At 32.2% G+C, this 15,081-nt stretch overlaps 1 protein-coding gene across 1 annotated transcript in view; it reads left to right on the top strand.

The window, feature by feature from the left end:
* Positions 1 to 14,696, top strand: part of LOC127834687 (E3 ubiquitin-protein ligase RNF213-like) — an 87,149-nt gene extending 72,453 nt beyond the window's left edge. The window contains exons 27-43 of the mRNA XM_052360711.1: positions 1,088 to 1,178; positions 2,101 to 2,135; positions 3,107 to 3,204; positions 3,361 to 3,508; positions 4,292 to 4,457; positions 4,590 to 4,690; positions 4,828 to 4,885; positions 5,177 to 5,364; positions 5,598 to 5,727; positions 6,968 to 7,063; positions 7,787 to 7,976; positions 8,135 to 8,366; positions 9,693 to 9,767; positions 9,913 to 10,104; positions 10,556 to 10,654; positions 10,949 to 11,148; positions 11,976 to 14,696. Of these exons, the coding sequence (XP_052216671.1) occupies positions 1,088 to 1,178; positions 2,101 to 2,135; positions 3,107 to 3,204; positions 3,361 to 3,508; positions 4,292 to 4,457; positions 4,590 to 4,690; positions 4,828 to 4,885; positions 5,177 to 5,364; positions 5,598 to 5,727; positions 6,968 to 7,063; positions 7,787 to 7,976; positions 8,135 to 8,366; positions 9,693 to 9,767; positions 9,913 to 10,104; positions 10,556 to 10,654; positions 10,949 to 11,148; positions 11,976 to 12,156 (2,280 nt within the window). The 3' untranslated portion in view covers positions 12,157 to 14,696. The remainder of the gene's footprint in view (positions 1 to 1,087; positions 1,179 to 2,100; positions 2,136 to 3,106; positions 3,205 to 3,360; positions 3,509 to 4,291; positions 4,458 to 4,589; positions 4,691 to 4,827; positions 4,886 to 5,176; positions 5,365 to 5,597; positions 5,728 to 6,967; positions 7,064 to 7,786; positions 7,977 to 8,134; positions 8,367 to 9,692; positions 9,768 to 9,912; positions 10,105 to 10,555; positions 10,655 to 10,948; positions 11,149 to 11,975) is intronic.
* The last annotated feature ends 385 nt before the right edge of the window (positions 14,697 to 15,081 follow it).

The raw sequence follows: 15,081 nt of genomic DNA, 5'->3' as shown, positions 1-15,081 counted from the left end.
ACAGCTGAATGGCTATAAAGTGTAGAGGATCTTCAAAAACGATGTGTTTGCTGTATTTTTGCAAAATTAGGGCTATGATGTGTTTTATCAAATTCAGAAAATATAGTCTTAACTAAAGAGTATGTAATCAATTATTTTTCAATTGATGTTGTGGTGTCTCAAGAATCACAGATAAACGAAGGTGATTTGCAGATGATCATTGAGAAGACAATTTCAGATAACATTTTTTTAGGACGATAAAGGCTATTTGTCATGTTAGCACTGCTGAATATATATTTCCTTGTTAACACTTCACGTCGTTCACCGTTTGACGCGTTAAACTGAATCGTTCATAGCAAAATTACCTCTGTCTTTGAATAATCGTACAATTGTCTATTTGCTTTACACAAATGTTTTGCAAAAAGTGCGCTTTTTCCACTTCAAAATTATACAGTATGAATTCTGGGTGCCCAATTCCTCATTTACAACTCCATAATCTTCAGGTATAGGTGATTGCATATAACGGCAATTCCTTTTTGGAAAAAATGGACCTTGATCAGGTTTTGTAAGCCTCTGTAAAATAAATACTCACGCTGTTTAGGCGCAACTCCCCTTTATTTAACTGAGAGTCATTTTGCTTGTCCTTTGTCAGCTGAGGAGTTTTGTAGTGAAGATAATCGTAAATGAATACATTTTGGATGCGACAATGAGAAATAATTGTCAACATTTGTGTTTGTTCAAAATATTTGTATAAACGTCATTAAATTGTGTAAATTGTATTCGTCTGATCACAGCTTGAGAACCGTCATATAATGATGATTCTTTGGAAAATAATTTTAGCTGCAGCCACTTTTTGCAGAAATGCTCTCCTGTTACATTTTTAATGTATAAAGTATATAGTAAGTATTTGGAATATACATATAATTTTGGGCGAATTTTGAGTCATATTGATCTGACGGTTGAATTTGTTTGTGTACAAACATGTGTCGTGGGGCCATCAATTACTGCGACCTATGTAGTACAATAATCATTTAACATGTATACATCAACTATGACTTTGTATAAGAACACTTACCGTAATTGGTATCATTATTTGTTACCCTTGCAGGATATGTTTTTACCAACAATGCCGCAAGATGATTTGCCAGATATTAAAAATATTGTTTGCACAGGAAGAGACGAACAAGCAGTTTTGTATAGTAAGTGATAGAATGCATAGCTTTAAATATATATATATTTAAGTATACACATACCATTTTTTTGCAACTGAACAGAAATTAATAGTTAAAGCTAATATCACCTGGTGCAGCACCCGTTTTCAAACAATTTATACCAATTTGAGTATTAAACAATACAAAATTACAATTGTGTAATATTTTAGGATATTTACTGAGAAACATAAAACGGTACACAACGACAGCACATTTAAAACTCACTTTTACAGCCATATGTGACCTTATTCTAACGATTTATGAAAAGCAATATGTGTAATTTGTACACATGTTCTCATTCATCCACGCGGAAATAGGAATAAACCTTAAAACATACACATTAAAAACGAAGATACAAACTATATTTATTATTTAAATAAATATAAATCAAACAAATAAATCAATTAAATCAGTCATACAGCATCATATAGATAAATGTAAACCATCTTTGTGTCAAATTATAATCAAATTGCAAGTTTGATCCCCTGAAAATCGAAATCTCTCACTTTTAGCACGATATTAATATAACATTTTTACCAACTTACATTAAACAATCTTAGTTCGCTACAGCTTACATAGCAAGTGTGCGTTGTTTGTTAAGTGAAATGGTTTAATGTTACTATTTAAACAAGCATTTATGTTATGGATCGAGATTCAGAGACACACATATGCTTTGATACTGTGAGCAAACAGCTGGCTTGAGTTTGTACATTTTGTAGACAGAATAATAATGGTAAAAAATGAATAAGAATGAGGATAACACTTACAAAAAAGTCATACAAAATAATAATGAAAAAAGAAGTGTGCCAGTCAGTCGGACTCAAGATGTAAATCTATTTATCTTAATGTGCACGAGTATTGAATATGTTAAACATAAACTGTATGTACATGTATTATTTTTCCGTTTTAGAATGCCCAAATGGCCATCCCTACCTGATAGGGGATGTAAGTTCATTTATATTATTTAATCTATCAGGTACGCATGCAAATCTTTGCAAATTACAAAATTTACATCGTTCCAGCATTTCAATCTTTTGCTGATCACACTGTGTTAATGTAGAGAATCCATTATTTTATCACATATTTTAATGTTTTCTTTAACAGAAAGCTACATTTAATATGCTTTAATTGGAATTGTTTACACACGCTAGTTTTTTATGTAGAAGTAACCGAAACACGTTTAAGAAACTAGTTTTATGACGGGATCGACTCGACCCGCCGAACTTATTTGTTAAATAATGTTATTATTTAAATGCTTCTGTGTGTTCTGTTTTTCTTTTCCATTGGTTCAGCTATATTATGTGTGTGTGTGTGTGTGTGGGGGGGGGGGGGGGGGGTCCACTGAGAAAATTAAGCTATCTCGTTGGTTCCCTTTTTGTATTTGCATAATAAATTTTACTGCACCATCCGAAATGAATATGGAAAACAAAGCATTCTATGTTCCTCACCAATGAAACATATTGTAAAAAACTTATACATGTTGACCAGAAGCATTCCGTTTTGTATACCCGATATTTCTTTTTATTTCTGATGGATTAACTCTTTCTTATCGAACAGTTTAAACATGTACTTCCTTCAAAAATCGTTTACTGTTTAAATGTTTACCCTACAAACTTGAATGCTTTCAAGTAAGAGTGATTCATATTCAGCCTGTGTGTCTGCTGGCCGTATTCCTGGAGATTTGTCCCCGAGAAATGTTGGTTCTGGTCTATGAAGGTTTATATGTTCTATCAATAATCAAGTTTTTATATTGTAACACACATAATTAGATAAAGATTCAATATTCGATTATATTTAAAATAAAAATATGCCGAAAACAACATGAAGCCTCTAGGTAAAAATGTTAAATGTACATTAAAGCGCAAGGGTCAGTAATACCATTATAAAACAAATGCAGTCTTTTGTTTTGCTAAAAGTGTGGTAGGCCATATGTCAGTGGATCTTGCCCTGCATGCAGGGAGAAAATTGGTGGAGATAGCCACACTGCACATCCAGGAAATGTTATAATAAACAGGTATCACATTTTTATTAAACGGTTTTGCAAAAAAGTATGCTTTGACATAACATATATAGTTGTTTGTTTTGATAGTCATTGATAGTTTTACTTTATCATTTGAAGAATCAAATTTAATATGCTGCAAAATACATTTTTTGTTCATGTTCAATTCAGCCGTGATACAACAAAGCCAGGTCACATATTGGGCAGAGCCAATAATGGAGTAGATTCATTTCAATCTGTTCGAGACTTGAATACGACGTACTGTACAGCTACCAGACTTCTCCTTCATATGGCGATGTATTTTGGCCCTGTTCAACAGGTTAAATTTAATATATCATTTTCCTTCATTTTTATTCATAGAAGAACGAGGCTTAGCCGTTATGCTATAAATAATTGGTTCAAACTTTATTTTCAAAGACCAAGAGTGATGTTTTAATCCCATTTTGCGTTCATTGTCCTATTCGCCGCCAACTTATTTTTCTGGACCAGTCTCCTATCAAATAACATTGACATACTGGAATAAACATTCAGTAGATAACAATGCTTTATTTCTACAGAAAATCGTCGTAATATTAAAACTTTTTGGTGAATATTACCGTTAACCTTCTGTTCCTACAAAATTAAATCTCTTTCTTTATACATTACTGTAAACTTTTTCTTATTAATATGAAAAGAATTTTAATTGACCATATTGGTTTGTTCTCCTGATAAGTGTTATGTTGTATTTCCCAACATTAAGCCCTCTCAGGAATGTCTAGTTTAACGCATCGATGACAACAATAATGCGAAAGTAACTTGACCTTGCACATGAAATTGAAATCAAACCCCAAATCCGTAAATAGATATTAGCTGTGTTTGCTTCAGAGATAATAGCGAGTATTACTAATTTCAAAAGTAAACGGAGACAATGTCCATATTTTACATTCGCAATAGCTCGCGAGAATATAACTTGTTGTTGTTGTTTAACTTGTATTTGAAGTGCTTACCATTGCAAAAATATCATTATATATAAATATATATTAATTCATAAATACATATATATGCTATTGAGATAACATTATACCGCATCACCGTCGATGACGAAACCATACCCGTGTTGTAGGTGACGCATTTAATTACACCTGGTATTGACGAGGATAATGTTCAGATCTTCTTGTTGGATCATATCAGAAATGACATATCCAATTTAAAAAAAGCTTTAGGTCGAAGTGATGAGGATGTCCTCCTACTCATGCATATAGCAATAAACAGTATGCTGAGATTACAAGGTAATTGTATACACACATTTCTGTTAAAAAACATTTTATTAATTCTAAACGTTATACGAACAGTTTATTAAATCTAATTACACGTTAATATAGTTGGCTGGACAAGTTTTAACATGCTTTATTTTTATGAAGATACAACGGTGTCACTGTCAGTGGCTAAATTGGCCACGAAAACGGATCGACAGGAATGGGAAACGTTGTTTTCTACTCGAATCTTACAAGATGTTCTTGGGGTAAAATGTTTTACTGGTTTTTATGTGTAACGGATTGTTTAACTGTGACGTATAATATGGTATGTAGCATGTATTGTTTAAACGACATTGAATTATTATTAGTTCCACACTTTAATCTCTAATTGATTTTCTGGCAGCATGCAGATTCTCTTATTACAAACTGGAATGATCGTCTTGCCACAGACCAAAGATTGGGTTAGTATTGGTACAAAATCATTTCTACCAGCTAAATTATTGTCACCATCATTCAGACTGTCATTTTCAGCAAGTTACCTGCACAATAGAAAACAATCCAGCCGCTACATCATTAGTTTTACCATGCAGTAGTATCAATGGATTTGCAAGGTCAACACATTTACACTGTATGTCCATTTTCATAGGACAGAACAACTGTATACATTATCGTGGAATAACTGCGCACAAAAGTTTGAAACAGTATGTGGTCGTTTTTATATTACATTTTCCATGACTATGCGTTATTTGCAGGCGCGGATCCTTTGATGCGCTTCATATTTGAAACTGACGGGATGGAGGACGGTAATCAAATATTGAACATTCCACGGTTGTGGAGGGTTCGTTCGTCAATCACAATTGAACGCATGCGACAAGACTTGGAATCAAAAGGTCAATCAGGAAACACGTCAAATCCCATGCTGCAAACTTTTATGAACGAGGTAAGTCGGAGTCCTAAGTCATCTGCTTGTATTTTATATATATGCTTAGCCCTTAAGACGGATGCACCATATTTATAAGCTACTTAGTACAATAGTATAACCTACAATTAAGTAAACCTTACATTTTCTTACGCGCTACTTAACATATATTTCTGTCTTAATTGTGCAGTTATTATGTTGTATTAAACGTAATCAACATAAAACATGTCCATAGACTTACGTTGTCTTTTAAGGACTGTCTGCTACAGGCTCTCAAATATCTACCAAATATTATCCGTCTTCATAGAGCTCTTCTTCAGAAGTACCAGAAGAAACTTACCAAAACAGACGCAAACGAAATAACAGTTAAACGTTTGAAAATGGGTTAGTACGCGCGTTTGGCAATTAATCATCGCTATTTTGATTTCGTTGGGGCCGTTTATTAAGTTTGAAATAAAACAGTTTGAAAGGGCGATATGCCCTATGTTTAGGTTATGATGATAAGTAGATGCTTTTTAAGGTTCAAAAGTACTATTGTAGAGATTGTTAATTATATAAAATATACATGGTTCGGTTTTCTGTTTACAAATTCAAAAAACATTCAGACATAAAAAGGATGGAAATGATTGTGTATTAAGTATGATACTAACAAACAATCAAAAATAAGAAATATTGTATGACCAATATAGGATGGATTTTTTCCATTCAACAACAAACAAACAACAACAACAATTATTTCAGCAAATAAAGCTTATACAAGCTCTTAGCCTATACATATACATTTTATATATACAAGTAATACAAGTCATGGCAGATGTGGATTAGGTGTTAAATTGAACACATGGTGTTAGTGCAAAAATATATAATATATTCGTTTGAAAAAAATATATTCAACATTGACAACAATGTAATGTTAAGAAGTACAGTATTTATTCACTGAAAATTAAGTAAGTATCCAGCAACAAGTTATAAAAATAATTAAAAATCAAATTATTTCAATACGAGAATTATGGTTATAGTTATTTATAAAAAAATAACAATTTCTGAAAGTTGATATAATATTATAAATTATTAATAGCTTAGCCATTCATCATTACCTGACGCATAAGCAAACACGTGTTCAGCCAGAAAATAATAAAAGGCGCGAAAACATGACACGAAGGCGTGATAACTGGCAATTTACCACACTTAAATTACATGTAGATCTTCGGTTTATGTGCGACCTCCAAATAACCACTTATATATGCGAATGAAAAACGTTGTTTGGATCGAAACTTAAGTTGATTTAATAATGATTTAAATTTAGGAAATTTGATTAAACGATGTTAATCTTCGTTAGATATATGTAGAAAATCGGGACCGGACAACATGTTTAAAAAATCGATTTATTTGAAATAATTGTTGAAACTAAGGGCGTTAGACTGCATTTGTTTAAGTTATATGTCACGTTTGATGTTGATGCTCTATACACTAAGATTATGGGTAAGTTTTTGGTGTGGAAGCGCAAATATGTATGACTGCGATTGTATTAAAGATAGTCTCCAAGGATACTAAGCGACTAATACAAACTTCTAGCTGATGCGCGTGATTTAGGAATATGTATATTGGACAGATAATTTTGTAGAGTGGTCAGCTGGAGAGGGCACTGAACAATTGATGGATTGGATTTATGATTTTGCACGTGCCTGGGACATCACACGAAAAACACTGGAACAACATGGTTGTATGATTTGTTTCCACTTTTGTTTGTTCCCATTATACTTTCCCCACTATTTAGTTCGAGTTAAGCCTAAACAAAATTTTTTCACATATGTTTCAGCTGAATGCGGTGTCGGAAAGATTATTAATGGAAGAACTTAATACTTTATTAAACATGCCAACTTTCTATTTATCCCTTTTGTCAAACGAATGATTGTTAATGCTAGGTTCACCAGTTCGCTTCCCTACCTTCGAACAATTGAAAAAGTTAAACACATATTTCCTCAATCATCTCCTACCTCTATTTAGTTTACGGCAGTTATGTATTGCACGTATACAATGCGCACTTAATAATCATTAACTAGTAGGCATGCATTTATATCCACACATGTCGGTTGTTTTTCAAAGAGTTTAACGATCGGAGTGTAAACATCGTTATTTTATATACCAATCACATTAAAACAAATAAAATCGTGGTTTGTTAACTCAAGCAATTTGTTCTTGTACAGTTCAATTTGCCTGTCCAGATAAAGTAAGATAGGTTTACTGACTTTCGTTTCATGACTGCACAATTTTTAAAACGGCAAAGAAGTTAAAGAACCAAGAAAGATTGGACATAGTGACCAGAACAAACAGCAAGTTGAAAGACATATTTGAATATTCGGAACACATATTAGGGTCTTCTAAAAATATATTTTATTAAATGCTGTTTATCATAAAACTGTTTGCATACCAAATACTAAAGGTTGTACAACGGCATTTGGACGAATTTGTGTTCCGAAAGAGTTTTGCAAGCAACAAATACATGATGATACACCGCTAGCAGTTTTTCTTCCTGCAACCAATGGTCCCGGTCTGTGTTCTTATGCCATGGTGGATTTTCTTTTGCGAAAACATAACGACTTTTTGGACTACTACATAAGGAAATCCGAAAGGTACATTATTAGCAGAAACATTTTTACTTTATTTAAATGCTTGCTACTGTTTATATTTTTGATAATTCTGATATTTATGCATTCTAATTAAGTTAAGAAGTGTATAGAGTAATAACTGTAGCCCAAATAGTATTGCGATCAAAATACTTTTTAAACAGGACGGTCATCAGACATCCAACAACGAAACCAATGGACATTACTTCAGCACATTTGATCTGCTACGACCACGAACATGACATCATGGCCCTTGTGGTGTCAAACTGCCATTACATGGAGTCATTTGAGAAGGGCGGGGAAACTATTGTGTACGATTTATCTGGCATGCAGAGAAAGCTGATTGACAGACTGCTCGTCTCTAAGTCAATTATATACATTCGCCGTTTTCTGGAGGTATAATTAGTATTAAGCAGTAAATATAAATATGTGTTCAACGTAAATAATTGTAGGGTAAGTTGTACGCTGCTCATGTTCAATAACGTTTTAATTTTTAATGCGTATATGTCATCTTCATTTATAGTTTTTTGGTATTTTTATATATTAAAGTTAAATTACGGTATAGTTTTTGACATACATATTTCTTCTGCGTACATTGTGCAAATTTATAAATGTCAGTTGAGGCATTTTTAATTAATGTATTCAATCACAGTAAGGTCCCCAATAGCGGAACAATTATTACTTTTCTTCCGATTAACTAATTGAAAATCTTCATTTAGTTGATTCTGAATCTTGTTAAATATGCAAGACATTTAATGAATTTGCTCTTTAGTATTTGTGAAATAAGCTATTTCCCCAGCACAATAACGGCGTCTCTAATACTGAAACGCGGTACTTCTTGATTGAACGCAAAGGCCACTGGTGGTGTTTTAATATTTTTATTACAATTTACATGGATTTACATGGATGAAAAGTTCCTGAGTGTAATCTGAATACATCTTCTTCGTGTGTTACAATAAATGATTTTGCATTTAGTGTTTTTTTCAAACAATTTCACACAATGATAGAACTGAATGAACATTTCATAAGTATGAACAAAACTCATTGGTGAACCACTCAAAAATGAATATCATTATGTGTACAATATAACGGTAGGCACATGACTTTCTGCAATATGTTCAATAGATTTTGTAATGTATTCTCATGCTCAATAATGGCAGAATGATGGACCCTGTATTTTTGTATTACCACCACCACCAAGCTCTTCAGGGCTGGTTCCGAACCTTAATCATAATTCGTCTGGATTAGAAGAAGTTTGAAGCAAATAATAATAGAATAATATCGTTATAATGAAAATATTTACAACTTATAGAATTATTTTCTTTATATTCATATTTTTTATACTCATTGCTTCTAAAAAAGTTAAAAGTTAACCTCAAATTATAACTCGAGAAAAAGACCTATTCTCAATAATCATATCTAAAAGACTGTTTAAAATATTGTCTAAAAATAATATTTATTAAACCGTAATGATGGTACTTGTAACTCATGTGTTCAAGATGTTGTATAAATAAGTGATGTTTAACCGACCAACTCGAAAAGTTGTTTTGATAATAATCACTTAAACAAGTAACGTCACGTAACAAAGAGCTTAATGATCTAATAACGATAAATTATCTTAGTACTTGTGTCATTAGGTTCGCATCAAGCATGTAAATGTAAGCACCAAAGCGTCACGCTATTTAAACTGTGAACGATTGCGCAATCTTAATTTTCATAAAGATTGATCTGATGACTTACAAAACAGAGGTCACGAATCATGCCGTTTTCATGAAACTTGGAGAGAGGATTCCTCAGGTAATTCTATTTAAAATTTGTGTCTATTTTCTTATTTTGTAACGTTAAGAAATGTTGGTATTTGTTTGAACATGTTTAAGCTTACACACATAGGTGATATAAAGTGCAAATCTTTAATGTCGTCGATTGTTTCGGTCCAATTAAGGCGCATCTGAACAAACCAGTTCAAAATCAGATTTGCAAAGAATTAAAAAGCCTGACGGATGTATACAGATCCCTTGATGATCTAGACATTGCGATCAGCGTATTGAAGACAACTGGAGGAGATCCCAGAGCTCATCTGATCACATTTATGGTTGAGACCTTGCACATTCAAGATGCAATTGTAATCCCAAAGGTACTATCGTCATTCGTCTATTATTCTGATAAATGATAATGAGTTATGGGCAGATAATCATATATGCAGTCCCGGCTTTCCCATTAGGCAGAGAAGGCAACTGTCTATTTTCCCTGTGACTTTATGGGGCCATAAGACCGTGACTTAAGATTGCTTTACTTACTTAATTAGCCTAATATAATTATTTAACAAAGCCAATTATTTTATATCACTGTTTTTGGCACTGGTAGGCTAATTTAAACGAGTGAAACCGACTTGGTACTGATGTTCTGCTAGGAAATTGGCCGACTAGAGACCTGGGACGGGGCCTCCACGTCGCATGTTCGACACTGCATATGTATTAGCAGATGATTTCCCTTCCTAATGTAATGTACATGAAACAACAAAAATAAAGACAGCTGTATTTTTATGATTTGTAAAAGGTGTTTCTAAATCATTGTCTCTTTATAAGGTAAACCAATGCTGCGAGTTACAACATGCAAGGTCATTGTGGCTTTTGCTGGCATTCCATAAATCTAAATTGCTATTAAACAGTCGACAGAGTATAGAGGTGAGTTCATAAACGAGCAACACTACATTTAGCAGGATACACATGTTGACAGAACAAACGTTTCGATACGAGTGTATACTTGATATTTGCAATTAAATACGTAGTCTTAGTGAAAAATGTTATTTATTATAAATTGGTGAAATAATAATTTCATAGTAAATCTCGTAAAATGTATTTACGAAGACATGAATGTTATATCATTCGCTTCAAGAAAGGGTTAGTAAGTAATTTATCATTTACCAATTTAAACGCATGTTTTATAAGTTTATGTGGGGTTTTTTAATTTCTGTTTAGGCGGTATTTGAAATTTTTCAAAGCGACATGCTCGAAGATATTGATGGTGATTTGGAAAGGGGTTTTACTGACTACATTAACGCTCTAAGCGTTGGTGAACTTGAAACCATACTGGAAGCTATGCATGAATTCCTGTTACTCAGTGTTTCTATTCGTCAAAACACGGACGACGAAGATTTTATAGACACAAGCAATTACAGGTACATACAATAACCCATATGTATTTTTAAAAGTGTAATAATTTTAAGTAAATGTCTATCTTAACTTGCATAAAACGTCAACTCGTAAAAATGTTGGAAAATGCATGTCAGCCCTGTGCACCAAACAACGAGGTTAACAATAACTCCAACATTGACGTAGATGTATTGAACAATCGTCATGATTGTTTAAATTTCTATGTTTTATATAGCTCGCCAATGATTACTCAATACAGAAGATAATAACATAATTCGAAAAATTGCCACGAGTTAATCACTGGAAAAAACGCATATTCATACGTGTATAAATGATTTTACTGTTCCGTTTTGATATTATTTTAAATGCCACTAGGCATGTTATTTAAAGCATAATGTGTTTTTTTCGCTGTTTATGCCGGTTTGGTAAAAAATAAGAGTACCGCACTTTGCATCAGCCAAGCAGTAGTTGAAGAAAATTAAAGGCCGATGTTTATTAATAGCACACCGATTGGTACTAAGAGCTCTGTGCTGTACATTTTAACATTGGTATTAAGAGTGTTGTATTGTTCTAAGAAGGCGTTGTTAATTATCGGTTGAAATTATATATGCTTAATCTTTTACGTCGTTAGTAATCAACAAATTCATTAAATGTTGTCATTTCTCTCGTAGATCCTTCGTTCGTTTTAATAGCCTTCAAGATGATCATAGTTAAACTCACTTTGCTAATTCAAATAAAAGTTTAAATTTTAAAATACGATACATTAATTAGAATTTAATAATTTCACCACGTCTGCAATCAATACGAAATGCATTGTATATGCAAATTGATTCTAAAGCAAGCTACTTCACAGATTCGTTGATGGCTTGCGGGAATACGTTGACCAGAATGAACAAGCATTTACTCTAGATGCTTTAAAATTGGAGAACTTTCCAATGGATATCTTGTACAAACACGGAGCGAAAGCCTGGGTTTTAGCTTGCGAAACGTGGAACAAAACATTAGGGAACGAAGACGGACGGCAGTCTACATGATACTTGTAAGGGAATAACTGTGTGGATACGTGTATCACGGTAGACTGTCACGTGACAATATACGAATGTCTTGCATTGAGACATCTTTGTGTTTCAATCACAATTTGACTGCACGTTAACGTATTTAATAACGCTTTAATAAAATGACAATTTTATTAGTAAAAATGTAAAAAAAAAACGTTTCTAGTTTGCCAATAATTTACGCCTTGGTTGCGCGACATTATTCGCACCTGCTGAATTCTAACGCAGATATAGTGTTAATCAAACCGAGAACAAGAAGATTTTTAGGTAGATTAATCAAACCAAAAGCATGCGGCTGTATATTGTAACTTATGGTATCACTATAAAATCAGGTATGGAAGTAGACATATCTAAATAACTTAAAGCATCGTTTATTCATATCTTAAAAATTGTCATTACATAACATCTTATTTAACATTTAACTATGTTTTAATACATAAATGTTAACTAAAGTATATGTTGAAAAAAGTTTTCTGCGACATATGAATGGATTTCTATACATAACTAATAAAAGGTGGATTACAATCTCCATTTAACAATGATTTGTCATATTATGAACATATTTGTAATGCTATTGTATCAAGTTATTATATTTATATTGGATATATATGATTAAGTATACGTAAGTAATAATCTCTGTTTATGTTTTATTTCGGGAGTAGATATTTAATACCGAACTCTATGACCTATACACATGTATGTTATGCTTATAATTAACACTTATATAACTTTTGCTTTCAATCTGTGTCACTATCATGATATACTTATAGACACAAATGTAAATAAATGTAATCGTTGTGAATACATGTATATGTTTTACACGTATGCATATGTTCAACGGACCATTAAAGAAGCATTTTAAAGCAGTGTATTTGATAACATAGTGTGTCCTTTCGATCATTCTAACCTTCCAATAGAGTGGTTCCACACTTTGAAGTTAGTCGATTTAATAGATTTTTGTGTTAAATCGATGACATTACATTTGTTACGTTTCGAAACTTTTATAATGTACTGATTATATATTTTAATGAAAAACCTTTTTTTATAGATTTATTTGAGTTCGTTTTTAAATGTAATATTTTACAGTTGTTCAAGATAATATTTGTTTTTCAACTGTTCTGGTTGCTTAAATTCAGTAACGGAATGCCGTTTTTCATGTGTGGAGTACGTACTAAGATGAGCAGCTGTTTTACGTGCGCAAAGACTTAATTGAAAATGGCATTTCTGGAAAATATCACTACTAACACATCATTAATAATAAACACGTCATATACAAGTTCCACTAACACGTTTACGATTTACTAATATGCTGATAAGTTCTACCTTCTAGCACTATAATTATATTCGCCGTGTTGACAAGCCATGCAATAACATTGATTTGTTGTCTAATATTAATTAAACTGAATGAAAACAGCGTAATTTAAAATACGTGTTGACGTAATGGAACTGTTTGTGGGAATGTGTTTTGCAGAAAATGAACGTGCTAAGAAATACGATAGCACAATCATAACATTTAAAATACAATTGAATCATGCATGAAGATGGTAGATGGTAATTTATTATGCATAAAGATGGTAGATGGTAATTAAAATAAATTAAGTTTACGAGTTGGTTATTGAGGTAATTCTCAACGATTTCTCATTCCTTTATTCGTCATCAAATGCTTATCATCTAATCAACAACAAAAATGTATCCTGAATAATCAGTATGTATTGGCCTTTTATTAAATAGTGCAATTGTTAATTATTGTCTTTGTAAGTGTAATGATTTTTGCACATATAGCAATCATGTTAATTACACTAATGTCATTGTAAGTTTGAATGGTGCTCTCGTACGTGTGCATTGTTTTCTGACAGCATGTAATTTTAATCATTGATGCTTAGTACTTTACACTTCTTTAAATCGTAAACAGTAGATATTTGTATCCAAAGATTTTTTTGTCTGAATATAGCACCAAAATGTATTATGTCATAGATCATCGTTTTATACGAAGCTGTTAATGTGTTGGTTGCCAATTTACGTACATGTATTTTGTATTAATTACAACTGTTATTAATGTATTATTAATTGGGCGCTACATTAGAATGTTCAAATGATACGTAAATACGTTCTACTCAGAAACTGAATACTGGTAATATGTTCTGTCACATCATATACATGTGAGCTTCTTGACTTGAAGTTCACCATTTGAAAACTATAACTTGTTAAAACAATGATTTATTGGAATTACATGTAAACAAATGTAAATTGAAATAGTTCAATAGTTTATCATAGCGCATAACATTTCACAGCAAATATTCATTTTTCATGTAAGTGTTAGCTCTTTTAGATAAACGTTGTTGTTCAAACAATTATCCTCTGCAGAAATCTTGCCAGTCTCCTCCACTTAACAATATTAATAAACATTGCTGTTGTTTCTTTTATAACAAACAATATGTTACATTATATGATTTTTTATGTTTGTAAAATAACAATATATTGACATTTGATATTGTAGAAATATACATGATTATAAATGATTATATATGACAAATTGTCTGCCATTGTGTATATCAAGTTTATAGAGCATGGCTTAATTTAGTTTTAATAATAATAATTATTATTTTATTTAACGTAAACTGATATTTGACATTTGTTACTCCCGAAAAGGTCGCCAATACCCGACAGATTGCTGATGTAATTATTAGCATGTTACATCATTTTTTTCAAAACTCGCAATATCCCGTTTTTCGAACGAAGAGACTAACGGACACACATAGATACGGACGATTTACATGTATATTAGACTCGTTTAAACGCTGAAAGTATTATTTGATCTGAACGAATATCCCTCGCAGATCGATGCCAAATGTGGTTAAAATAAGTTCACACGTGTTGGATGTTTAATTATGATTAAGCTGTGGA

The sequence above is a fragment of the Dreissena polymorpha genome, chromosome 6 (genome assembly GCF_020536995.1).
Source record: "Dreissena polymorpha isolate Duluth1 chromosome 6, UMN_Dpol_1.0, whole genome shotgun sequence".
In the NCBI taxonomy this organism is placed as follows: domain Eukaryota; kingdom Metazoa; phylum Mollusca; class Bivalvia; order Myida; family Dreissenidae; genus Dreissena; species Dreissena polymorpha.
Note: the sequence above shows the minus strand (reverse complement) of the source record. Positions and strands in the feature narration are given on the sequence as shown.